Source organism: Sciurus carolinensis, chromosome 12 (genome assembly GCF_902686445.1).
Source record: "Sciurus carolinensis chromosome 12, mSciCar1.2, whole genome shotgun sequence".
NCBI classification, from domain to species: Eukaryota; Metazoa; Chordata; class Mammalia; order Rodentia; family Sciuridae; genus Sciurus; species Sciurus carolinensis.
Window position 1 is genome coordinate 81,027,659 of NC_062224.1, and position 25,032 is coordinate 81,052,690.

Consider the following 25,032-nt stretch of genomic DNA (forward strand, 5'->3'; position numbering starts at 1 on the left):
CTCAGGAGTAGCAACATATTAAAGTCACATTCATAGAGACATTTGCATATTTGATGATCACTGATCTAATAATGGTGATCCAGCTTATCTGTAAGGACAGTAAGTGATGAATGCATTGTGGTCTTGGTTCTCCTCTGCTCCTGTGGTGTGACACGGGAGACCAGTTGATCAAGATAGTGACAACAGGATAAGAGGCAGACATCACAGGACTGCTTTCTTGAAATCACAGTCACAGCTTTCTTAGAGAACAGGTCACCATGACAGAGTCCACCAAAGAGCAGTTTTGCCTTTACCCATTTCAAAGCAGGAAAAAAAAAAAAAAAAAAAAAAAAAGCCCCAATAGAGTTAAAGCCCAAGGAGCTGTCTTCATTCCTTCATGGGGGTATAAGTGAAATGGCACCCTCTTTCCAGCCCTCATCCCAGTCACCCTGGAGAATTACCTCAGTCTTCTTCAGCTACGAGAAGAGGCACATCACTGGATAGAGATTACATTACATTCTGATTAAATATGTGCTGTACAAAAACACAGTTGTACAAAAGAGAACTTGAAGATGGGTAACCTCTGGGGAAGTCTGCTAGTCAGGCTCTGCTCTGAAGGGCCTGGAATGAGAAAAACTTCTCTAAATGGAAAGGGCGCTACCGACACTGCGTTCCATCACTTCAGAAGAGACATTCTAGGTACTGAATTTCTTAGATACCTTCCATTCACCTGGAGATTTTGTCTCACTTCCCATGTATCAAGAGATGACTGTTAGCATATGTATATTGGACTCCAGCCAGCTGAGTTGCACCAGATGCAAAGACCAGTCTTATTGCACAGAAAAGGCTTCCTGGAGCTCATCCCTCTCGCTCAGAAACCAAATTTGGAGAGGTATATGTACCTCAGGCAAATAGCCAGCTAGGATGCAGTCACAGGTAGGATGCTGAATGCCTACATAGAATAATATTCACAAACCTGGACCAAACCCAACAAAGAGATGATAAAAACTAATTGGTTCAGGCTGTTAAAATGTTTTGAGGCACAGTATAACTGATATTCCCATTAGGCATGGGGAAAGAAATGTGGTGATGTTTTTCCAGGCCTCATTCTGGTGGCCACGAATTTGCAGTCCCCACTTAACTTCCACTTCTAGCCTCAGTGGAGCTGACATCCCAAGCTTTACAGTAGATCCAGTCCCTCGGAAAGGTCTGGCCTCAGCCTCTACATCATCAGGAGAACAACGTGAGAGATGTCACAGAGGCAGGGTTATGCTCAGTCAGCACAGTATTCACTTCCTAGGAGTCAAAGAGGAAGAGAAGCAAAGCCATTATACCACAACCAGAAGATGAAGAGGGAAAAACAGGAGAATTCAGCCCCAGCCCTTCTGTTGCTTCCCCCGCCCCTCATTTCCCCCCTTCCGCACACATGCAAGGACACACTGGTGTGCTTGCACACACACCTGGACTCTGGGGAATCAGGCAAACTCTAACGGTATAGACAAGAGCTTCTTTCCCTGAGAAGCTGACCTTGTGACCATGTTGGGCCAGGTTCTCCTTTCAGACCTGGACCATAAACTACATACCTAAGATATGATGCAGAAGTGGTCAGGATTCCTGTGGCAAAAAGAAAGTATGCAGCCCATATCAGCCAAAGATCATGTCAAAAAAGTGACACTGCAGTTGGAGGCTACTTGGCTTCTGAGGAGGGTCCTTACCATTATAGTTACTCCAGGCCATTCTGAAATCAGTGATCAGGGCAGATCAACTTTTTCCCCTAACCTGGGATTTAATGTTTTACCTTGTGGGAAGTTCTTCCCCTAGAACAATGTTTCTCAAATGCTAAATGTGCCTATGAATCACCTGGTGATCCTGTAAAAGTGAAGGTCTGAAGTGGTAGGTCTGGGATGGGAGCTGAGACTGCATTTCTAATGAGCTCCTGGTCCTTTTTAGAGTAACAAGGAACAAAGTATGAGAATGGCAAGACGATTTCAGCTGTATTTCCTGTTCCGGAAGTTGTTTAATAACCATTTTATCACCGTGGGCTATAATCTCTTTAAAAATAGGCAGGGTATATTTTAAAAGAAACAACCCACTAAATTATAAAAGATCTCCAAAGTTTGTTTGTTTGTTTGTTTTTTAATAACAGGTAATATGAGCTACATGCTGTTAGTAGGAGTCACGGCACGATAGGGTCAAGAGTAATTTCCCTTTAATTCTTGCATAGTTACCAATTGGTGTACATGACTACTCAAGTTCACATGCTTCCCATGTCCTTCCCGTCCTCCCCAGAAGGTGGTGAAAGAGAGCCATGTCTACCACGGACTCCAGTCACACAGAGAACTCCTGTTGGCCTACCCAAGTCTTCTCAGCATGCGGTGAAGTTTTAGGGGTAGGGTGTCAGTGGGGACATAGCCCAAAACACAAAAGAAAAAACCCAGAAGCCTTCTGATAGGTTCAAGTTACTCAACAATTTTATTTACCCATTCTACACACACACACACACACACACAAAAGCACATTTCCAATACAATTATATACACCTTTAGTGGATCTGAGTAAAAATTTTTGTCATCAGTGTCATCAGATTAAATCAGAATGCTGCCACAGATTGATGTTCCTACATTCAACACAGCTGTGCCTGGGAAGTCCACAGGAGACCTCTATTCCTGGGCTTCCCAGTCCAGACCATCTCCATTCAAATCTGTGGTGCTCAGTCCCACTCTTAGTTTTCTCCAAAGAGCACCAGTGGCAGTTAGTCCTTTGCTTTTGCCACAGAAAAACCATCACCATATCACAATGAGTTGATTTTGTTACTTCAACAACAATAAAAATGTACACAAGCAATTCGGATACAAAAATAGTGAGTATGTAAATGTTGGTCACAGGTACCTAGTGAAAGACTTATGGGAAAGAATACCTTTGCCCACTCTTAAAATCAGTTTCTGAATGCAAATTTCCTTTGCATTTATTATATTAGGAATAAAAACCAAACACATGGCAGATTAAAAACAATAACACTCTCCAATAGAATGCTATATATTCCTTAACAGGGTAAGGTGAGGACAGAAGGTTCAGGAATGGATAGTGAAAGAGAAGTCCTACTCTGAAGCAGGAGACTAGATGACATGACTTTTAGTAGAAATCACAACTTCAGAATTTGAATAGGCATTCCCTTAGCTGAGTTCACAAAATACCATACAACCATCATCTTTATAAAGACAGTGAGAATTTGACCACTATTATACAAGAAATGTCTATGAAAAATTATAGCACACAGAACTTCCCCATAAAGAAAATGTATAGTGTTTAGTTCCTTTCTTTTCAGGACGTGTGCCATAGATAGAAAATTACAATAATGTACCATACTAACAAACAGTACAATGCCAAAACCAAGAAGACTGTTGGCTTACAGACGGTATTGTAGCCCATTAGTCAGTCAGCACACGGACCCCTCTAGAGATAGTCTTAGGGACACTAAGAGTCCAAACAAAATTCCTGGACACACTTCTGATGTCTGGGTTATCTTTAGGGAAAGTCAAAGATCTAACATGCCAATGTGACAATATATCTTTATACTAAAAAATTTAAAAATGTAAAAAGTCAAAATGCATATAGGAAAAGTTGGGTATGTCTATCAAACGTCTTGATAACAAATACAACATGGATTCTGGGCTTGGCTAGGATAATGAAATGTTCATGAGACTCCATCACCCTGTCACAGTTGCCTCAGTGAAGTAGGATGTGTTTCCCCTTGTCCACTGGCCACCCTAAGCACCAATGAGTTTCTCTAGAACCCAGATGTCCTGCCCCCAGAAAAACCAAAAGATGGATTTATTTGCAAACAGCTATCTCATGTTTCTTCAAATACCAGTACAGTTGTAGATCAAATGTGGATTGCAAGAGGCCCACCAGACCTTCACAAGAAACATTCAACCATTCTGCCCAGGTGTACAAATACATTGTATCCTCCACTCCAACTTCTTGGGAAATGAAAACAAAACCCAGAGACAATGATATAGGGCAATTCCCCAACAAAATGCATATAACAAGATTTTTAAGAGATTCAAAATCTTAGGATTAAAAAGATTTTTAAAAGATTTTCTTTTTTGAAAAAGATTTTCTTATTCTATTTTCCAATTTGATATAAAACCAGACCATTACCAAGACAAAATCAAAGACTATACTGATAATAAGAACTAAAATTTCAATTTGGAAATTAGGAGGTAGGAACAGAAGAGAAGTGGGTTCTCTGAATCTGCAACAAAATCCTTTCAAATCTGTTACAGACTTCTTCATTCAGCTTGGAAGTAAGAAAAAACAAATATGATTTTCATTTCCCCATTTTATACCAATAGATCAAATGTCAAAGTCTCACCTAGTTCCCCCAGGCAACACTTAAAATCTCAGCAACGGGTTCTCTGGAGTCCATCCTTTCTTTGTAGGACTTGTGATATAGACACAAGCAGAGTCATAGGTATCTACTAACAATATACATTATTCAAGTAATAAGGGGGAGAAGGACAGAAAAGAAAAGAGGGAAGTAGGACTTCCCTAAAATTTCGAAGAGCTCTATTCAATCCTATATTCTCTTTACATCTTTGAAGGGATCAAAAATTGAAGGATGTTGAACCTTGTGCTGTTTTCAAACTCCAACTTCCCCTGTCCTGTGTGAGGACATGGTTACCTCAGTTCCTCCTCTGGGAATAGCAAACTAACACAGGGGAAGATTAGAAATATCATTGGCAGAATGAGTACCAAAATGAACATCCAGTGACCTGTCTCTAATGACGGTGTTTATAACAGGCTAACCCAATGCTAGTCAGTCAGAGAAGGCCCCTCTGGCCAAGAGGAGGTGCAGCCTAACTCCCACATCTTTGAATCAAAGTTCTCCCTCTTCTTATTTACGATCTCTAAATTACTCTCAGCTCGCAGCAGGAGAAAAGACTGAATGCCCATTTGGGCTAGAGTTGCCACCATCTCAACAAAGTTAGAAAAGGTAACCCTGTAAAAGTGCCACACATACTTCCCAGACATTCATTCTCACACTGGGGAGATGGGCCATCTCTATCCCCCAACACTTTTGGTCTCATAGCCATTGGACAAGAGAACAGTCACAGCAACATCAGTACTTCCAGACTCAGTGTGTGGCTCTTTCACAAATGTTCATTTGTTGCAAATTATCTGCCCTGTCTCTTAAAGTAGCCTTCTTGAGGGCAAGAACCTTTCCCTCTATTTCTGTTCCTCCTTCCCTCATCCAGTCCAAAGCCCTACAGAGACACTACTAAAGACCTTGTGCAACAGCCTGACAGGAAGAACAGGTTACTTTATGTCTAAGACACAATTTTGAGAAGAATCGATGGCAGCAGACTTTGGAGAGAGGCTGTGGTATCCTACTTGGAATATAACAGTGAAGGGCTCAAGGTGGAGACAACCTTCCTTGTCCTGCAGGTAGTAGTACCTCAAGACCTCTCTCCTGGGTGCTTAAAACCCCAGCTTTTATTCAAGGACATTTATGTAATTTAGGAATTTGTTCCACCTCCCTCTGCAATGTGAAGGGTAAAAGATGGAACTAGACCCTACAGTAAGTCTCTAAAGCACAGCGGCCTGACTAAGAGGACTGCTTCATTTAATATGGTGATCTGCTCCAACATCCAACTCCAAAGAACTGTCCTTTTAGAACAAAGAGGAATTCGGAATGCCAAGGTTGATACTTTCTCCAAGAAACTACTATCTGGGTATGTTTCTACCCAGTCTCCTAAGGTGGTATTCCCAACCCGGGCATGAATCAGAATCATTAGGGAATCTGTTTAAACACACACATGTCCAGACTCCAACTCCAGAGTTTCTGAGTCAGCATTCAGCCTGACTCAGATGGACCCAGGCATGTGAAAGTTTCCAAAGCTGTAAAGGAGATCCCAAGAAAGCCTCCTGGGTGAGAGCCATGATGAAAGGTTTTCTATTACAAAACAAACAACCTTGGGAAAGAGCTAACTTGCTCCCACCAGTTAACTCTAAAATGTAAACTGATAGGCAGGGGGTTGCCTATCTCTTAATTATCTCACAAAAACTCTAGATTTGTCTCTCAAAAAAAAATGTGCACATATACATTCATATATTTTGCATATAAAATTGAAATAGAAGAAAACCATCAAGGAGCTAAGAGCCCCTTCTTTAAATAACATCTTTCAAACCCTACAAAGAAAATGAGATGACAGAAATGAATAGGTAAGAATAGTCAAGAGTGGGTCTGCATGGAACTTCTCAGAACGTCAAGATAACCTCTCTTTAAAAACAAAAGAATACCCCAATAAGAGAGATAAAGTTCATTATCAAGCGTTCCCACACTTGATAATTGCTCCATTTTTTTTTTTTTTAAACTTTAGGGCTGTGCTGAAAATTACTGGAAAATAATAAGCAGTTTTAGGAAACCGTAGTGAGCTCTTCTCTGCCTTTTGTTTTGAGTGATTCAGACATCAGTGGTGAATCCAGAATCTAACTTCATCCTTCTAAAAAGCCCCAGAGGTCACTGGCTGTGGCAGGAAAGTTGCTGTGATTGGCAAAGAACCTGAAAGCCACAGGAAAAAAGATCTGACTGAACTGAGAGGCCCAGAAGAACAAGAGACCACCCTATTCTCCCAAACCCCACTCCACAGCCAGAAAGGACTACACCTGGCTCTTCAGGGTAAAAATACAAACCAAGATGTGTCCCACTTCCCCAGAGCCAGGTTCCCCCAAGGCATCAAAACTACAGGATTGTTTCTCATGAAAAGAGGCAAGAACTCTCACCCTATGTCCACTTGCAAGCTCCAGAGCACTCTGTGGATGTTCTGTAATCTGGGCTGGCCCTTTCAGGACCTGGCTAGAGAGGAAGGGAGAAGGGAAAGGAGAGACTCCTCCAGTCCAGATCCACTTAGGCCCACTGCAGAAAACATCACTCGGGCCTGGCCTTCTCCCACACCAATTGTTCCTTCCCTCTTGGACAGACACCACAATGTCATGCATTACACTGGACAATCCAAAGTGGAGATGAAAACGGGAGAGAGTCAACTAAGGACTATGAGTGAAATACACATTAAAGAGAAAAGGTGAAGGAAAAATGGGTTTTCCTGGCTCCCTTGGCTCACCACCATCCCCACATCACCAATGCTAGGATGTGAATGAATTCAGACACCAGAGAACAGAGAAGAACCAAGTTATGAGGTATGCTTAGCCCCAGAGGAATATGTATCCTTTTCCTCCTCCTCCTCCAGACCACCCCATCTGGGAACCTGTCCGAAAAGACCCAACTTGCCATCTTGCCCCTGGATGAGGAGATGTTTCCAACTGGAGAACAACTAAAGTTGGTCTGCACATGGGTGACCTCATATTCTGGGTTAAGAATAATGGTGAGGTGTTGAGGGAAGGGGTGGGGGTGGAAGTTAAATGACTCCTTGAGATTAGTGACAAGGGCAAGAGGCCAGGGCTAAAGGGAAACACACGGTTACACCACCGGAATGCTGACTTGGGTCTTCGGCTGGTCGGCCCCTTCTTGCATGTCCAAGGCACGGAGAGGGCTGAGGGGCTTGAGGGGCCGGCTCCCAACACTGTAATTTCTTGGACGCCTTATTGTATTCGAACTGGACAGAGGCGTAAAGCTGTTCCTTCTCATCCTTACAGGGGTTTGGTTCTTGGGGAGGTTGTTCTGATTGGAAATGGAGGGACACCACACAAATGAAAGCCACGCCAGAAGCTCACTCGCAAAGGTTAAATAACCCTTGAAACCACAGCAGTTGCCTTCCTCCTGCTCCTCTGCACACAGAGAATCTCACAGGACATGGCCTGGTCTCCTGGCCCCAGGGAGCTCAAAGGATCACAGAGAGAAAAGCTCCCTGAGCATTGCATCCCAGAACCAGAAAGGGGTCCACTAAAGAAGGGATTTACTTAAGGCCACAGAGATCACGGGCAGACCAGGAACCAAACTAAACCTGCTGACCCCACCTTTCAGCTCCTCTGAACCCTGTTCTCTAAAGGGAGCCTTCCTCGGGGGGAAGTCTGGATTTCATTTCAGTGGAACATTTCCCATACTTAACTCAATTTCCAGGAGCCAACTTTCAAGGTTAAGATTCATGAAAAAGGTGCTAATTCATTTAAAAATGTATCTTTTCCTTTTAGAAGCAGACTATTGAGGCCATGAGTTCTGGATCAGCTTTCCTTTTGTACATAAAAGAAACCCCAGTCTCTTCATGCCAAAGGTTCAAGGACTCAGGGAGATGGAACCTGACACATTGGTCCATGGGAAAATACTTACAGCCGGTTTGTCGCGGTGAGTGTTCACAGCCTCCACACCGAGCTTAATCGTTTCCACTTTGCACCCTGAGAAACAAAAGAAATTAAGGCCTTCAGGAAAAAGCGCAAAGAATTCCTCAGCTTCCATATAGGAAAGTATGCTCCCCAACACACACACACATATACATATATCCCTTTAAAAATGGACAGCGCTAATGCAATGACCCTGACATATGGGGGTAACAGTCGAATTTCTGGATAACCTTCAGAGAAAACCCAAATACCCTGACCTTCCTCAGTCCCCACCTCCTACCAGCCCCTGATCTCATAGTTACCGTAGGCCACAGGTGTGAGTTTGAAGATAGTATGGAGAGGACACCTCAAGTATGGCAGTTCATCTGAAAGAAGAAAGATTGGGATAAGGGAAGTCTCTGAGAATCATGGAGTAAGATCAAGTTAGCAGCAGAGGATCTGAGCTCCTTAGTCTTATTCAACCCTGACCATCACCTAGAGTTGTACAGCTTCTTCCCTAAAACCCACACAATAATTAGGACCAAGAAGCCACCCAATCTTCTGAGTGGTAAGGAAGGAAATAAGGCCATCTCAGTTTCTTCCATGCAGGCAAAACTGGAATAAGTGCAATACCCCAGGCCCCAAGGGAAGGAAGACTATGGCCCATCTGGATTACCAAAGGCCAATCTGCAGACTTCCGGTGGCTCAAAGAGATTGAGAAGGGAAGGGTCAGAAAAGGAAAAAGCACTTCCTTACTGTTCTTACCTGGAAAGAGCTGCCCACCCCCAACCCAAAGGACGAAGATGCTTCTAAGATACCACCTTCCTAGTAGCCAAAGTGACAAGCAGGGACTATTCAACCACTTTCCTGATGCTGCCAGGAGCATCAGCCAGAGGCTGGCCCCCTAGCAGGCAGGTTCACGCAGCACCAGCAGCAGCCACCCTCCACCGGGGCCTTTTGTAGCAGTGGAGTGAATTCAGCAAGCAGTTGACCCAGTGGCTGCTGGGAGCCCCACACTGCTGCCCGAAGAATGTACTCTAGTTTGAGTGGAAGATGAAGAAGCCCAGTTGCCGGGAATCCTGGTGCCACTGTGAGTCTGGCCCTCTCCCCATGGATGTGTCCCCCAGCCCTTCCCTCCAATGGCACCTGCGCCCTTATCCAAGAAGTAGGCCAGAAGGCATCGCATGACAGCCTGGTGGCAGATGACGAGGACATTGCCCTGACGTTCCAGCTCCATGATGACAGGCTCCAGCCGCTGCACCAGGTCCTGGTATGACTGTGGGGGCAAGTGGAGCAGGCTGGTAGGAGGCCAGGTGCAAGCTGGCAGCCAGGCCAGTGAATGAATCCCAGAGTCAAGAGGCCACTTCTTCCCCAGGCTGGCTCTTCTCCTGGAGGCTCAGTGACTCTGTGTTGCTTACTAGCTGCCACTGCCCATCCCCACCCCCACCTGTATCTTAAGAATACTTCTTGGATCTTTTAATAGCAATCGTGAGACCAAGAAAATCACAGGTCACGAAAAGCAAGTTTGAATTTAACTTGCATGTGTGTGTTTTGTTGTTGTGGTTCCCATGATTAAGAAGCAGGGTATAAGGCAACGAGAGACTTCTAGAAGTTTCCTGGACCTCTGCCATTCTGGTTTATTTATTTTTGCCTTGAATGTCCTAGAGTAGATTAGACCCACTTGAGTGGGGGTGAGAACGAGGGAACAGAATGAAAAAAAGAAAAGGAGTAAAAAAGATCACATGGATTCCACAGTACTCTTCACAGAGGACATCTTGTGACCCTTTTCTCTAGAGATCTTAACAAGTTAATGAGGCATTGGACTGCCTGAGCTGACGGATGACCCACAGTTAGGAAGGTTAATGATAGCGAGACTATCTTTTCTACACCTTCCAAGATCACATCAGCCCATCCTCCAAATTAAAGCTATTCCCCCACCAGCAGAGGGCTGGGTAGTTACTCCACATGAGAAGTCTCACCTCTCCACCAGGATAGCGATACAAATACTTGTCTTGATCTCGAAGAGCAAACTCCTCTGGATACTGTTTCTCGATCTCTGCGTATGTCATCTCCTCACACACACCCTGCAAGGAGCCACACTGGCTGAGGAGATGGACTGGCCCACACTGTCCTATCCCACAGGAAGAAGATGCCACTGAGGAACACCAACTGTTTACTACATGTCAGGCACTGTGCTGGGTTCCTTCATGTACTACAGCTGACTGTGACCAGGGTGTCATGGGGTACCATGCAGGGAAGCCACAGCAGAGAGAAAGCTGCCACTTTCTCCTACTTCTGTAGGGAATGTAAAAGTCAAGAAGAGTCAACAGATTAAAAGGAATAGGAAGCACGGAGGGAGGGACACTGATGAGAACTTAAAGGAGGAATAAAATAGTAGAGAGGAGGGAAGGAAAAATTAATATTTACTTTTGCGTCCAGGGATAGAAAAAGCCAAGAAAAATTGGAGGACTTTCCCAGAATAGCTGACCAAATAATCACAGCAGAAATTTAAAAACGGGTTTGTTAGCTACTTCTTTTTCCCAGGAGGAAATTAGACAAAAGAACAAAACAAGTCCTTATTAGCCCCAGTCTCCCCAGGTACTAGAATGGCTGGGTCAAACATTGGTTTAGGTCCCATCATTGGCACAGATCTTAAAGCAGGCAGGAAGCCCTGATGGGTCCTGTTGTCCTCATTTCCTCCCCCAACCCCCCAAATGGCCATAGATTCAGCTTCCTCAAAGTTTCTACTTGGTGGTTCTAGTTTTCTGGACAAAACAGCCCAAATCATGACTTCTGCAAATTTCCATCTGAATTAGAGACTCCAACTCACAGCATCAATCTCATTCAGAATCTTCCACTGCTCATAGGTCACTCCAAGAGACTCAGCAGTCTGGATAGTCCTCTTCAACTGACTAGTCCACACTTTGAGGTCTTTTATCTCCTGTTCCTCCAGAAAGTTCTTTAGAGCTTGGGAAAACTGGGGTTTAAAAATTGAAAAAAAGAAAACATATACATACTTAATACACACACACACACACACACACACACACACGAACTGCTAACTGCCTATAATTGGCAGTTTATCAAGCCATGATCAAAATATAAACCCAAGAGGAAATGAACTTGAACTGGAGCACCCTGTACTGTGCTAAGTACACAAGTCATGCACAATAAATATTCAATGGCTGAATGATCACAGTGGAGATAGTTCCAAATTACCTGTACTTTAATATGGAGCTGGGGCCACGAGCAAGAAAACATCTTTAGCATTTGCCTGACCATCTGAAACCACAGCCTAAGCCCAAATGGGATTTAAGAAGGGATAAAATAGATGACCTCCACCATGCCCTTCTAATTCTAAGCCTAGGAAATCCAGCTTGCTGGCTAAATACGCACCTGCTTTCCCCGCACAGAGAGGCCAGAGTCACCCCCAATCCTTCCCAAGAGATTATACTCGCTCTCTCCATGCCGGCAAAGGTAAATGGTGCGAGGTTGGACATGAATATTCATGAGGTAGTAGACAATCTTGCTCTGGATGTAGTCCTGGACTCTGTTGACTAAAAAACGCTGGCCCACATTTATCACCTTGATGAAAGAAAGATCCCTAGGATGGGGCAGGAAAACAAAAATTCTAGGGTAAGAAAATCTGTGAATAAGATTAAAGGGGGTGGGTCTGGACAGGGTGGCGCACACCTGAACTGTGCCACCAGTGGAGACAAATATGGCAGATGGAATTCAGGCTTCCCATCAGGCGCTAGACCAGGGGACCTATGAGTTTGTTAAGCCCCAAAGTTGGTGAAAAGCACAGGCCCCATCTGGGGTGGTGAAAATATGGTGCCATTAGAAATGAGAGGAAGGGAGGAAAGCAGAACCACAGGCAGAGACACCGACCCACTCCTCACATCTACCTAATCAAGCTCTCTCAGAGCCACTGCTGAAAACCATCTGCTTTGTGGCCATCGGAAGGTTTTTCTCAATATAAAAGTAATAAGGGCTTATTTAAAAATTAAGAAAACAAGTAGACTGATGTGGGATGTGGCGGTGCATGTCTATAATCCCAGGGACTCAGGAGGCTGAGGCAAGTTTGAGGTCAGCCTCAGCAACTTAGTGAAGCCCTAAGCAACTTGGAGAGACTCTGTCTCAAAACAAAAAATAGAAAGGACTAAGGATGTGGCTCAGTGGTAGAATGCTCCTGGTTTCAATCCCTAGTACCAAACACAAACAAACAAACAAAAAGAGGTAGAATGATACAAATCACCCAAATCCTACCACCAGAGATAACATCTATAAATACACACACTTGTTCAAAACAAGAAACAGACCACGGCAGCAATTTAATGGTGTGCCAGGCGCACTGGTCTCACCATTTGAATAGAGCTGTTAATTACACTCTTCAACAAGGACACATTTACACAGGTTTCCACATGCATACCATTTTTCTTCAACGTGAACTTGACATTTCACTATGGCTCCCATACCTTACATATGGCAAATTCATCTGTATTCTATGTCACATCACCAATAGGCATTGCTGTAGCAATGATGGTTAGCCTCGGTCAGGTATTTCTAGGTCAAACATGTCCTAAGGGCTTTACAGGCATTTTATATATATGAAATGTAATATGTACAATATTATATATGTTATATTACATGTGATATAAGCATATACATATATATACATAGAATACATAGAATAAACTTCTAAAATTGATAAAAAATGATGACACGTCCCCCAGAGTGTCCTGTAACACCCCAGTTCAGAACTACAGATGTGGACAGTGGTTCTTAACCAGGGGATACTTTGCCCCCCAGGGGACATTTAGTAATATCTTTACACATTTTTGGATGTCACAGCTTGGAGTTGTTACTGGCATCTAGTTGGCAGAGGCCAGGATGCTACTAAATATCCTACAATGTATATGAAAGACACCACAACAAAAAATTATCCAATTCACAGTGTCAATAATGCTGAGATGCAAAAAATATAGAGAATAGAGAGAAAAAATTGATTAAAAAAAATTTCAGTGTTTAAAACGCAACCCACATAAAAGCCACAATCTGTACCTGATTTCTTGGGAATAATATAATGTTTACAGGTCTGGAAGGAAGTTACGGGGCAGAGGGAGAAAGGCTCTTCTCCTGATGAGACCCCTGCCTCAGGCCCTTCTAACCATGGCCTTAAAACCTCACTTGTCATAGTTGTCTGGGTCAAGGGGCTGGTAGGTGACTTTGTAGCACTCGATCCTCTTCAGGAAGTCCTCCATCACATTCTCCCTGTTCCTTTCAGGGTAGTCAGGGCTTGACACCTTTACCTCCTGAAATCAAAGGATAGTAAGGGTCTCCTCAAAGGTCTGCCCTTAACAGCATTCCTACAAATAGCCACTGTTAAGAAAAGAAAAAGAGGCCCATCAAAGTAGCCTTTCACTGGAGTGGTGGCGCTCCCCATTCATTGAGCATTCCCTCCCCAGTCCTGTGACCCTGGCAACCAAGAAGGAAAAGACAACTGGGGAGTCATGTGCCTGCCCTTGGCTGAAGGACAGGGGCAGTCACGCAGCTGACACTGCTCCTGGGCCCAATCCCTTTATGTACTTTCCTGGGAAAACAGAATGGGCTCCAATTTTCTCCCACTGCTACTTAGAAGAGGCCCAATGCCTGACTTGGGACCCAGTGCCTCTCCCTCAGATGACCCCAGTTCTGACGTTGTTGGGAAAGCACCTCCATGAGACCACGTGCAGATGATGACTTGGCACAACACAGCACGACCCATTGGATAAGGACTGTCTTGTGCTATGACCCCACAGGGCACGAGGAGCTCAGTGTGTGGAATGCTGACCAGAATGTTAGATAATTTCTGGGCAGATGACATTCCTATAAGTGGCCCTGACAGATAATGAAGAGTCTGATCTAGGATAATATCTAGTCTCAGAACCCAGCTAATAACAGAACACAAGGCCAGGACTCCTACAGTCTAAGTTTTGGTTTTTATTCAGCAGCTCATTCTTATTTTATTGCTCAAAACCTAAGGAAGAATATGGAAGTACAAAATGGCACTCTGGCAGTAAGAAGAGATCACTCTGTGACGTTTAACACATCTATTTCTATCATGATCCCTCCCCATACATATACACATAAACACAGGCCACAAAGGTGAGAAAGAGGTGATACATAGGGGTGTCACCCACCAAGATATTGGCAGCAATGACATCAGGATCATCACAGACAGATTCCACAAAGAATACCTGGCCATGGAGAGAAGGCAGTTATAAACCAGTCAAAAATGCCAGGATGTTAATTAAGAGCACATGCTCCTACCCCACCCGGCCACCACATCTCCCAGGATTTTCTTCATGAAAATCCTTCAAGGCCTCCTCATTTTAAAATGGCTCTTACCACATTCCCTGGGCCTCAAACATACAGGCTAAAGGTCTAAGAAAGGACCTGGAAGAAAACACTCAAGGATTGGGGGTATACCCCAAGAGAAGAGAATCAGATATCCAATCCTGTCCTCACCAGAGTCAAACACATCCACACCCCATCCTAACCCCACCTCCACTCATCCCTTTACTCTACCAGGGAGTCAGATCCTACCTTGAAGGAATTCTCCTCTGCAAAGTTCAAGATCATATTTCTCCTCTCCCTGGTGGTATTGGTGGCATCAAACACCTGGGCAGAAACCCATAAGGTAAATGAATGGGGACAGAGAAATGGAGCCCCGCCAAGGCAGACCGAAGGTGGGACTAGGGAGCTCAGCTGCCAACAGGGTGGAAACCACAATGCTTACCGCAATCTGCCCATTCTCCTCAATCAGATAGGTCTTAACATCTTCCAGGGCCACCAGTGCACAATGTCTGCCATGAGAGCAAAGAAAATCAGCAGGCTCAAACACAGTCAGGGACACAAACAGTGGGACTGCAGTAGGAGTCACATCCCTTCCCACTTAGTTTCCCCTCTGGTCAAATTGTTTCCTTAATTTGATCTTTTTCCCCCACTTGTTTTTTCTTCCTTTGGCAGGAAGTGTGAACTGGGGATTGAAACAAGGGGTGCTTTACCACTGAGCTAAGTTCCTAGCCCTTTTTAAAATTTTGAGACAGGGTCTTGCTAAGTTGCTTAGGGACCAGGGCTTTGCTAAATTGCTGAAGCTGGTTTGAACTTGCAATCCTCCTGCCTCGGTCTCAAGTCGCAGGAATTACGGACATGTGCCACCACATCTGGCTACTTTGAAGTTTTTAATGCCATCTTATACCTTCCTTTGTGCCCCAACACATGTGTCTTCTCTTGTTGGGCATGGTCTACAACTATCTCCCTGAGACCTATTTTTCTACCCAAAAAGCCCAAGATGATCTGCCCATCAGATAACTTCCACTTAAATCCCCACAAGATATTTATTGAGGAAAAACAAGCCCCCTGGCATTCAATCTCATGATGACCCAGAAAGCGTTGACCTGGAGGTCAGGCCTTAAAAAAAGACTCACTTGCGGATCTTCATGGCCTCTTGGTTATCATGCCGAAAGAAGTCGTAGGACTTATAAGACTTGACTGCTTGACGTCGATAAACCCCAAGATTGAACACTGCAGAAGACACCCAAATCCCTCAGCAGCAAAACAGTATCATGGCCTCACCAAGGGGGACATTGGCCTAATGTCAGAGTAGCCAAGGGACTGAAAACAAAAAGTACTGTGGTATGTTGGAGACAATACCAGATTAAGAGTCAAAAGAGTTGGGTTCATGTCCTGATTTATGACACCTTGGGACAAGTCTTGTGTAACTCCAGCTATTTCACAGGGATACTCCTAGGGTTAGATAACATGATGCACATGCAAGGGTTTCAAAAAAGGAAAGCCCTATTCCCACTTAATTCTTAATAATCCTATCAAAGTCTTTCCCTCAAAACTGGACCAATTCATCCAGACCAGGAGGAGACAAGTCTGGGGACAGAGAATCCAAAAATAAGAAAGCAACCACTATTCTGCCAGAAGCACCCATAACCTTAGTTGCTAGACAGAATAAGTCTCCCAGAAGCCAGTGGGACAAAGGAACTAATCATTCCCTTCCCAAGGAATGACCCGCACCTACCTTTGGTGGGCACCCCAATCCAGTTGAGGTAGCGTGTTAGTTTCTTGGACACATAGGTTTTACCCCTGGCTGGCAAACCAATCATAACAATAAGAGTCGGGGAGTTGGTCATGTAGGAGGCCCAGGCTAGAAGGAAATGAAACAAAAAGAATTAAATGACTATAGGCCCCATTAAATTTATTCCCTGTTCTAGAAAACTCAGTCATAATCTGGGGTTGTTGTTGTTGTTATTGTTTTGTTTTGTTTTAAAAACAGTTGCTTCGGTACTGGGGACTGAATCCAGGAGTATTGCTCTATGTTTGAGATAGGGTCTTGCTAAGTTGCTCAGAGTCTCGCTAAGTTGCTGAGGCGGGTCTTGCACTTGTGACCCTTCTGAGTGGGTGGGATTACAGGTGTTTACCACTAGGCCTAGTTCACGATCTTGTTTAATCCTCCTAAACCTGTGGAGCAAAGGTCCAGGAGGAATGGGAAAGCAAACTAAGAATATATTGAGCAGATTCTCCTGAAATGAAGTTAAAGGGTCACACACACTTCCAGAAGGCACCCAAACCAAGGAATGTCTTCCCCATATGCTGAAGTCTTCACAGAAGTACCCAAGATGGAGAGTAACTACAGTACCCTTCCTAACATGAGGATACCTACCAACATAAACATGATAGAGCTGTGATTTTATCAGTGCCCAACTGAGCAGGCTTCTAAAACAGGTCCAACAGTTTCTGTCTTGAGGATTCCACCCATCCCCTCAAAGCCACAGGCAAAAATTAGCCTGCCAACTGCTTGGCTACCTCTATCTGTTTTGGTCTCTGCACTTAGGCCGCCGCCATCTCCTCCATAAGCTAGAATTTCTAAGCCATAGTGAGATTTGGTAGGAAAAGTCTACTTGACACAAATTTGAATAGACCTCAGGAAGCTTCATGGTAGAGCTAAATTCACAAGAGCATCCAGGTCAGCCTGACTCAATGACCCACATAAAAGCAAGACAACTGAAAAGCAGGAACAATGGAAGGTCCATCCTTCCTTAGTAATTGACTTATTCCAGGAATGTTCATTTACAGAGATAAGTCTCACTAGATAGGTGGGGCAATTTAAATGCCCAGAGGTCAGATGACTTGCCTAAAGACACATAATGAGTCAAGGGTAGTGCTGGCGCTGGAATCCAGATCCTGTGCTCCCTCTGAAGTTTTTCTTTATTAAAAGAGGCCCCCTCCCTAGCTTGCTCACAGGTCTGGCTCCTCCCTGCCCATCCCAACAGAGGAGAGGTAGAAGGAACCAGTACCTGCTACAACCCCTTTCCTGCGCCAAGATTCAATCTGAAATCTTGGGGAAGGGGAGGCCTCAAGCTCTTCCTGCTCAGATGGGAAAAGACTTGGAACAGGGACAAGAAATGAAAACATACCCTTTACTTTCTACTTCCCAGCACCACTTTCCAGAAGGGTCCCTGCAAGTTGTGGCTACTTCTCTGCAAGAACAAGGTGGTCCTGTCAGGTTAAGAAACTGTTCAGTAAAATAGTACTTGCATGGGAAGTGCATCATTCATCTTTGGAGAAAGAACTGTTAAAAGATCTCAACGGCGAAGTAGGTAGAAGTGTAACAGCGGTCCACTTTAGGCTTTGAATATAACCCTTGCTTCTCTGCCAATGCAACTTATTTTTAAAATGGACACGTTTCTTTCTCTTCCTCTTTCCCTGTTCTTACCTTATCTCTCTTCCTCTCTAATCTCAGGGGAAACAGGATTACGTTTTTTTCCCCAACCTAGGCACAGTTACCTATCCCTGAGCACACACGCACCATAGGAATGAAGTAATTCAGACTTTGGGATGGTACTAGAGATCTCAGAAATTACTGTCTCCCAAATTAACAAGCGAATTACAACTCCAGACAGAGAACATGGGGAACGTAGTCTTTGAGTCACCTCTTTAAAAGCCTCCATTCCTGCTGATGGGCACAATCACAGCCTTTGGGACAGGAGTCCCCTGTGTTTCTCTTTTGCTAGCAAAACAATAAATTTTCTTTTTTCTTTTTCTCAAAACCACATCCTCATTATTGGATTGGTATGGGGACAAGGACTGAGCTTTCTGCAACAGAAGGACCAAGGAAAAGAAATGACCACAGAAGGAAGAGTTTCATAGGAGTGTTTAGCAAGAAATACTAGGCAGCAGAGTGGCCCAAAGAAGGGGTATATGCCCAGACTCTGGGCCAGAGGATTGGGCTTTTAGCCCTTTATCTTCTGGGCACGCGGAAATTCCTGACTCTGGGCAGGAGCCCCCCAACATAGGTTATGGAGCAGCTAAGATGATATTCATCTCTGTCCAAACAGGGAGCTCTCAAAGGCAAGCAAACACCACCTGGTAGCCTCAGTGGGCATTAATCCTTGGTCGCTAACCCCTAACAAGCACATGTACTCTGCCTGGCATTAGCTGCATCAGGTTCAAGTTGTCAAATCCCCTGGGTCTTCACTTTCTCCAGCTGAGTGCACACTCTTCTCAATCCCCCCTGACTTGGTTCATTAGTTGCGCTTCCAGGACTGCCTTGTCCACACCTTCCAGCCCATTAGGCTCTTCCCCCAAAGGTCCTGTTAGCCTCCCTGAAGCTTAAAATGAACTGAAACTTAGGAGTGACTCTGAAGGCAACCAGGGAGCCAGCTGTTCTGTGTTTACCAGGCTGGACAGAGAATACTAAGAACAAAAGAACACAGTCCCCCAGGGACTCTACACCCTGTCCTCCAGCACCTCCCCTCCTGCCTCTGCTCAGAACACACCCACACACCTGCTGCAACCTGGACTTCTCCCTTCCAGAATGAAACACAAAAACACACTTTCTATCTCAGACTGTTACACTGGCAGAACCAGGAACATTCTGTTCTGTATGTTAAAAAACAAAATCACCCCACACTACTTTAAATTGGAATGGAATCTACTTCACATTGCAGGGACACTGTAATGCAGTGTCTTGACATACAGTGGAAACCTGTTTCATTCCTGGAATTCCCAACTCGCTCCTTTGTGCAGTTTAATTTACTTTTTTAATCATAAATTTATTTTCCCTTCATAAGCATGTTTAGAAAAGATGAAGGTATCTTGATGTCTTCCCTCATACAAAGAAAAACTCTAGCCCAGAGAAGCTGAATATTGCTCACAGTTCCACAACAGAAAGTCAAGGTTAAGGCTCTTGACCAGACTCTAGATTTCACAACTTCCCATTTAGCTGCCGGTCTGGAGCCTCCCAACATGGTAACCATTACTATACTCTCCATCCCAACCTGGAAGAATGATCTGGAGATCAAGGGTTCCTATCCCTTCCATGGTCAAGGTCTTCTTCCAGCATTCACTCTAAATAGGTCCATAAAGCTTGCTTCATTAGTTAATCTAATTTTTATTCATTGTAAGTCATAAAAACTGATTATCTCCTGCTATTTTACTGACCATCACAAAAAAATCAAGTTCATGGGTCTGGGGTTTGTGGCTCAGTGGTAGAGAGTGCTTGCCTAGCGTGTGTGAGGCACTGGGTTCAATTCTCAGCACTGCATATAAATGAATAAAAAAAAAGGTCTAGCAACATTTTAAAAAAAAGTCAAGTTCATCTAACTGCAGCCAAATAATAAGGAAGCTGATGTTTTAGTCAATCAGTGTAACTATAGGTGATCGTGTCCAACTTCCATCACGTATCTTGAAATAGTGGAAGCAGCTTACAAAATTGAATTTCCGTGGAGAGAAAATTAGTAACACTGACCAATAATAACTACGAGTTGTCTGCCATTTCCCCTAACATTTCAGTAGAAAAGATTTCTGACACAAATGTACAAAGGTATAAGAATGCTCATTGCAGCCTTCTTTGTGACAGTGGAAAAGTCGGAGAATAATTTACGTGGAGAATGAGGCAAGTCTGGATTTACCAACATGGAGAAGATTCCACAATACAATAATTTTTATTTATTATAAGGAAATGGCAGCAGAACAAAATATATATAGTACAAACCTATTTTAATCGAATATGCCAGAATAAGATGTCTATAGGAATCAAGCTTAGCAGGGATGGGCGCGATTCTAAAAGATTTTTACTTTTCACTTTCTTTCTATATTATCGAGATTTTTCATGAACATGGACTACTTTTATACTTGGGAAAGGTTCATGTGTGAACTTATCTGCTCCAGATCTACTCAAGGTATCAAAAAATTTTTAAAAACCAACAACAACAAATGTAGTCTCCTCCATTCCTCCATTCAGGGTTCTCTGAAAACAGGAAAGCGGGATGGGACACGGTCAGCAGCCATCTGAATACTTGATGGCTTCTGGTTGCAGCACTCCCTTTGAATTCCCATTCCTGGAGCCCCTGAAGTGCCAATAATGCTCCTTTGGAGGTTCCAGCTCCCTGAAGTCATTCTTCAGCCCTCAAGTCAGTCCTCAAGCCCAGTGGCTTCCCAGACTCAATGTCAGCCAGCAGAGGTGTAATTACCAGCAACTGCTGGTGCAAACATTAGGCAGCCAGGAACCTGAAGCAAGGTACATTCTGCATCTGAATTTAACGACATGGAAAGATGTCCACAATACAGTAAGTTTGTTAAAAAGGATGTGATCGCAGAACAGAATACTTAGGGTATGAACTTACTTTCATTAACAGAATACACCAGAATAAGATGTTTAAAAGAATCGAACTTACATATGTCTCTGTGCATGAGAAAGGAAAACTAACACACAGTCTCATAACTACGTATTCTAGTCTCGTGATTGTGAGTGCCACAGTCTCACAGTCCAATGGGGAGGTGGAGAAAGTGGGGAACATGAATGACAGTGGCTTTAGGATGACCCAGAGACTTCCAGTTGGGGAGAAAAAGCAGTTTGCTAGAACATAAAGCTTGGAAAAGAGAAATTAAGAGCCCAGAACAGGAATGAAAACCTAGAAAATATGAAGGACAGTTAGGATTACTGCTTCCTAAATTAAAGCCCTCAAAGCGGAAAAATTGCAGAAGAGGTAGGAAGGTAGGTAGGAGAGCCTGCTCATGTGCAGAATCAGGCAGAGCTAGGAACAACATGGAGTATCCTATATAGTCAGAAATACCCCTGACTACTGGGCGCAGTGGTACACACCTGTATAATCCTAGCAGCTCTGGAGGCTGAGACAGGAGGATCTTGAGTTCAAACCAGCTTCAGCAACTTAGCAAGGCTCTAAGCAACTCAGTGAGACCCTGTCACTAAATAAAATACAAAAAAGGGCTGAGGATGAAAAGGACTGGGGATGAGACTTAATGCCCCTGAGTTCAATCCCTGGTACCAAAAAAAAAAAAAAAAAAAAAAAAAAACCCACGACCAACTAACTGCTCTACTCCCCAGTTCTCTGGTCTTTTTCTCTTCTTTTTTGGTACTGGGGAGTGAACCCAGAGGTGCTTTATCACTGAGCTATGTCCCCAGTCCCTTTTATTTTGAGACAGGACTCACTAAATTGCCAAAGTTGGCCTCAAACTTATGATCCCCCTGCCTCAGCCTCCCAAACTGCCGAGATTACAAGCATGCACCACCACACCTGGTTTCTACTCTCCTTTGACTCAAGCAGCCTAGTAACATAAGTGTACCCCCTTTAAGAAGTGCATCCTAATCCGGGCACAGTGGCACACACTTGTAATCTCACAAGTTCACAGCCAGCCTCAGCAACTTAGCAAGGCCCTAAGCAACTTAGCAAGACCCTGTATCTAATAAATACAAAAAGGGGCTGGGGATGTTGCTCAGGGGTTAAATGCCCATAGGTTCAATACCCAGTACATAAAAAAAAAAAGAAAAAGAGAGAGAGAAGTACATCCTAGATCACCAAATCTGAGTTACAATATTGTCAGACAAAATGAGAACGCATTCTTTACTGAAAAAAATAATTCTTCGCACGACTCTTTTTAAATGGCGAGCTCTAAGCTCAGCATTTGAGTATAATTTGATTTATATGCAATGTTTCAAGATTATTCTTGAAACAAGAATCCAAGAGGCTGTTAGTCACCTGTGTAAAATAATGTACGTTACCTATGTCCAAACTTCTTCTATATTTGTGCTTTCCTATATTTGCTCATTTAATCCTCATATCACTCTTGGGGGAGGATATTACTGATATTCCCACTTTGAAAAGGAGTAAAGTGAGGCACGGAGAGAGAAAGCAACTTATTCCAGGACACGCAGCTAAGAAAGAGTAAAAGCAGGGTTCAAACTCAGGCAGTCTGACTCTAGAGGTTACACTTAAGCATCATGCTATATTAGTTATCTCTCATGGGACATTGTGCCCTTGGCACCTGGCTTTCTGCCCTGGCAAAGGAGACCCTAATCACAGAGTTGTGCCAACCTCAGTATCATATCCAAAACAGCTGCTTCTGTCCCACAGGCCTCACAGGTGATTGGGGAAGAGACAGTATTGTTTTAATCATGAAACTGACAAGAGTTTTTCATCAAGGTGGAGGCTCTAAGGAAAGCTTTGAATGAGACAATTCCCTGGTCTCATGCTGGTGGGCTGTTTCCACCTGCTAACATATATAACCACTGAAGTGAGAACAACTGAATGATAGAGTTCCAAGGAAAGGTGCAATCTGGAAGCAGAGAATAAAGTTAGCATTCCTTGAGGTTTCCAGAAACATCTTGGACTAAAGTCCCAGACTTTTGAGCAGCTATGCAGCCTATAAGATGCTAGGGAATATAGATGACAGGGGACAGGAAATGATGCTTCATCCCCCTGCAGCCCCTTCCTGCTATCTCTATCTAAAAGACTGACATGGAAATGCTCCTGACATTATACTATGTGTAATAGTTTACAAAGTCCAATAGCTAAACCTGTAAGAAGGTAAAGTGCCCAAGACACCATGAGAAGTCACTTGTCAGGGCTTATTTCCCTGAGGCCTGTAGGAGTGACACAAGGTAACATTGGCTCCTACCTACAGTTTCTAAAATGAGCAACACCCACCTGGAACTTAGCCCAACAGATAAAAGGAAACTGAGATAGTAACAGCTCCAAGTAATTTCTACAACTTGCCACTCTTACTGTTCATACAATGCTTGCTCCAACTTCGAACATCAAGCAAGTGTACAGATGTATGCAAAGAAAGAATAAACTACTGGGTCACACCAGCAACTAGCTGGAAGGACAGTCTACTTGTTTCAGACAGGAAATTGCCCTCTGGAAACTTTTGTTTTAAATTCCCAGCATCAAGGAATTATTTCTCATTCCCACCAAGCAATAGAGTCTAGGATTACAACTATATTCCCAAGAACTATATTTCCCAGAACTCACAACATTTCTTATCTGTCGTTCGAAGATTTGTGGGTTTGGGTTCATAACTGTTCTTGTTGTGTACTGTGGAAGATGCAGAGTTCCCAGACATGGTAGCTCTTCAGGAAGCACCTGGAAGGGAGAAAAAGAATGCAAGGAAGGGAAAGAAGAACATGTCCCTCAAAACACTCAATGAAGAGGATCAGTATGGAATCAGTGAAAGGACACTAGATCAAGAGTCAAGTCCATTTCTGTTTCTCCCAGTTAACAGTTACCTGTCAAGAATCTATTCCATTCTCTGTTTCCTGGCCTATAGAGTTGCACTAGAACTTTGTATTTATTTGCTGAGTTAGGAGTTTACATTAACATGCCTTATCTTCTGCATTGCTTCCAAAAACCCTTTAATAAGGCAGATTTTATTACCACTATTACTTCTTTCCATTTTACAGATTGAAAAACTGAAGTAAATCAAATTAAATGGCTTGTGCAAGTTTTCTCCTGGTCTCAGATTCTAGTTTTAAGAGAAGGGAGATAGTAGTGGGAATTGGGAGTAGTATCAAGAAAGTAAATCCACTCCAAAGGTAAGACTCAGTCTTGAAAAATAAAAATGATCATGAGGGGAACTCAAACATGTTCCCTGAAGGAAAGCATGTAACTGAACTCGGAGACGGCAGTAATATATCATCAGTTCTCCTCTGGTGTTCTCCTTCTCAAGCCTTGCTCCGTACCCTCTCCCTGGGGTACAATGTAAAGAACGAATGCTATTTATCCCCTGGGCCTCAATGTAAAGAACGAATGCTAGGGTGCAAAGGAGGTTAATGACTTCCCCAAGGTTACCTACAAAATAAAATTAAGTCCTGATATGAACTGGAGTGGGAGAGTCCCAAGTTCACTACCCAAACCCAGAAACCAAAGAGGCTCCTGATACATAAGGTCCTATGCTTCAAAGCCCTTGCATTGATTCCTTCACTGAAGCCAAAAATCCTCCAACCCAACAGCTGCTGCCGCTCGGGGGTCCCTAAAGATCTGCACTTCAGGCACTGCACGGCGGCCGGCACTTCCCGAAAGGGCGAGGCATCTCCACCCAGCACCTCATCTCGGCGCACACAGCCTCCCCCATCCCGCCCGCTCAGACACTTTGAGGTATTGCGCAACTGTCGCTCACCCTACGATCTCTTCTAAGATCCCTCCCGGCTGCGGCCCCGATGCTTCCCCAGTAACGTTGCAGACCCGCGCTGACAGATTGTGGCTAAGGGCCCGGCACGCCTGTCCCCGGCAAATCACGAGGCCGGGCCTGGCTCCGCCCACCCGCGCGTCAGCCTCACCTGGAGAGAATCATCGACCAATCGGGCACTTGCAGGACCGAGGGGGCGGAGCTCCAGGCGGAATCCCGGACCCCAGCTCCAGAAGGAAGATGGAACTGTGAAGGAGAAAGACCGCCGGCGCCCAAGTCTCCCAGCACTGTGGA

General features: G+C 44.1%; 1 protein-coding gene across 23 annotated transcripts; it reads right to left on the reverse strand.

The window, feature by feature from the left end:
• Positions 1 to 339: 339 nt before the first annotated feature.
• Pfkfb2 (6-phosphofructo-2-kinase/fructose-2,6-biphosphatase 2) lies at positions 340 to 25,032 on the reverse strand. Of its 23 annotated transcripts, none has more exons than XM_047520388.1 (18): positions 24,730 to 24,867; positions 23,586 to 23,696; positions 16,331 to 16,456; positions 15,729 to 15,825; positions 15,038 to 15,104; positions 14,845 to 14,919; positions 14,439 to 14,495; positions 13,447 to 13,571; positions 11,653 to 11,860; positions 11,087 to 11,233; positions 10,236 to 10,340; positions 9,403 to 9,532; positions 8,580 to 8,642; positions 8,267 to 8,331; positions 7,481 to 7,660; positions 6,766 to 6,834; positions 1,563 to 1,593; positions 340 to 1,275 (listed from the first exon to the last, which is right to left on the reverse strand). In XM_047520388.1, the coding sequence occupies exons 2-17, from the start codon at positions 23,674 to 23,676 to the stop codon at positions 1,585 to 1,587; spliced, it is 1,614 nt and encodes a 537-aa protein (XP_047376344.1). In that variant the 5' UTR covers positions 23,677 to 23,696; positions 24,730 to 24,867; the 3' UTR covers positions 340 to 1,275; positions 1,563 to 1,584. The 23 variants fall into 23 exon arrangements, 22 of the variants coding, with proteins under 22 accessions (XP_047376344.1, XP_047376346.1, XP_047376342.1 ...); XM_047520390.1 differs by having other exon boundaries at positions 6,766 to 6,838; XM_047520386.1 differs by having other exon boundaries at positions 6,766 to 6,838; positions 7,469 to 7,660.

Bases quoted from the DNA above. Each gene is read 5' to 3' on its own strand.
- Pfkfb2 (XM_047520380.1), bottom strand. From the start codon at position 23,676: ATGTCTGGGAACTCTGCATCTTCCACAGTACACAACAAGAACAGTTAT. The intron at 15,105-15,728 runs GTGAGTCTTTTT...CTCTCATGGCAG, and splicing joins GAGGCCATGAAGATCCGCAA to ACATTGTGCACTGGTGGCCC. The intron at 10,341-11,086 runs GTGAGTTGGAGT...GGCTCCTTGCAG, and splicing joins TTCTGAATGAGATTGATGCT to GGTGTGTGTGAGGAGATGAC.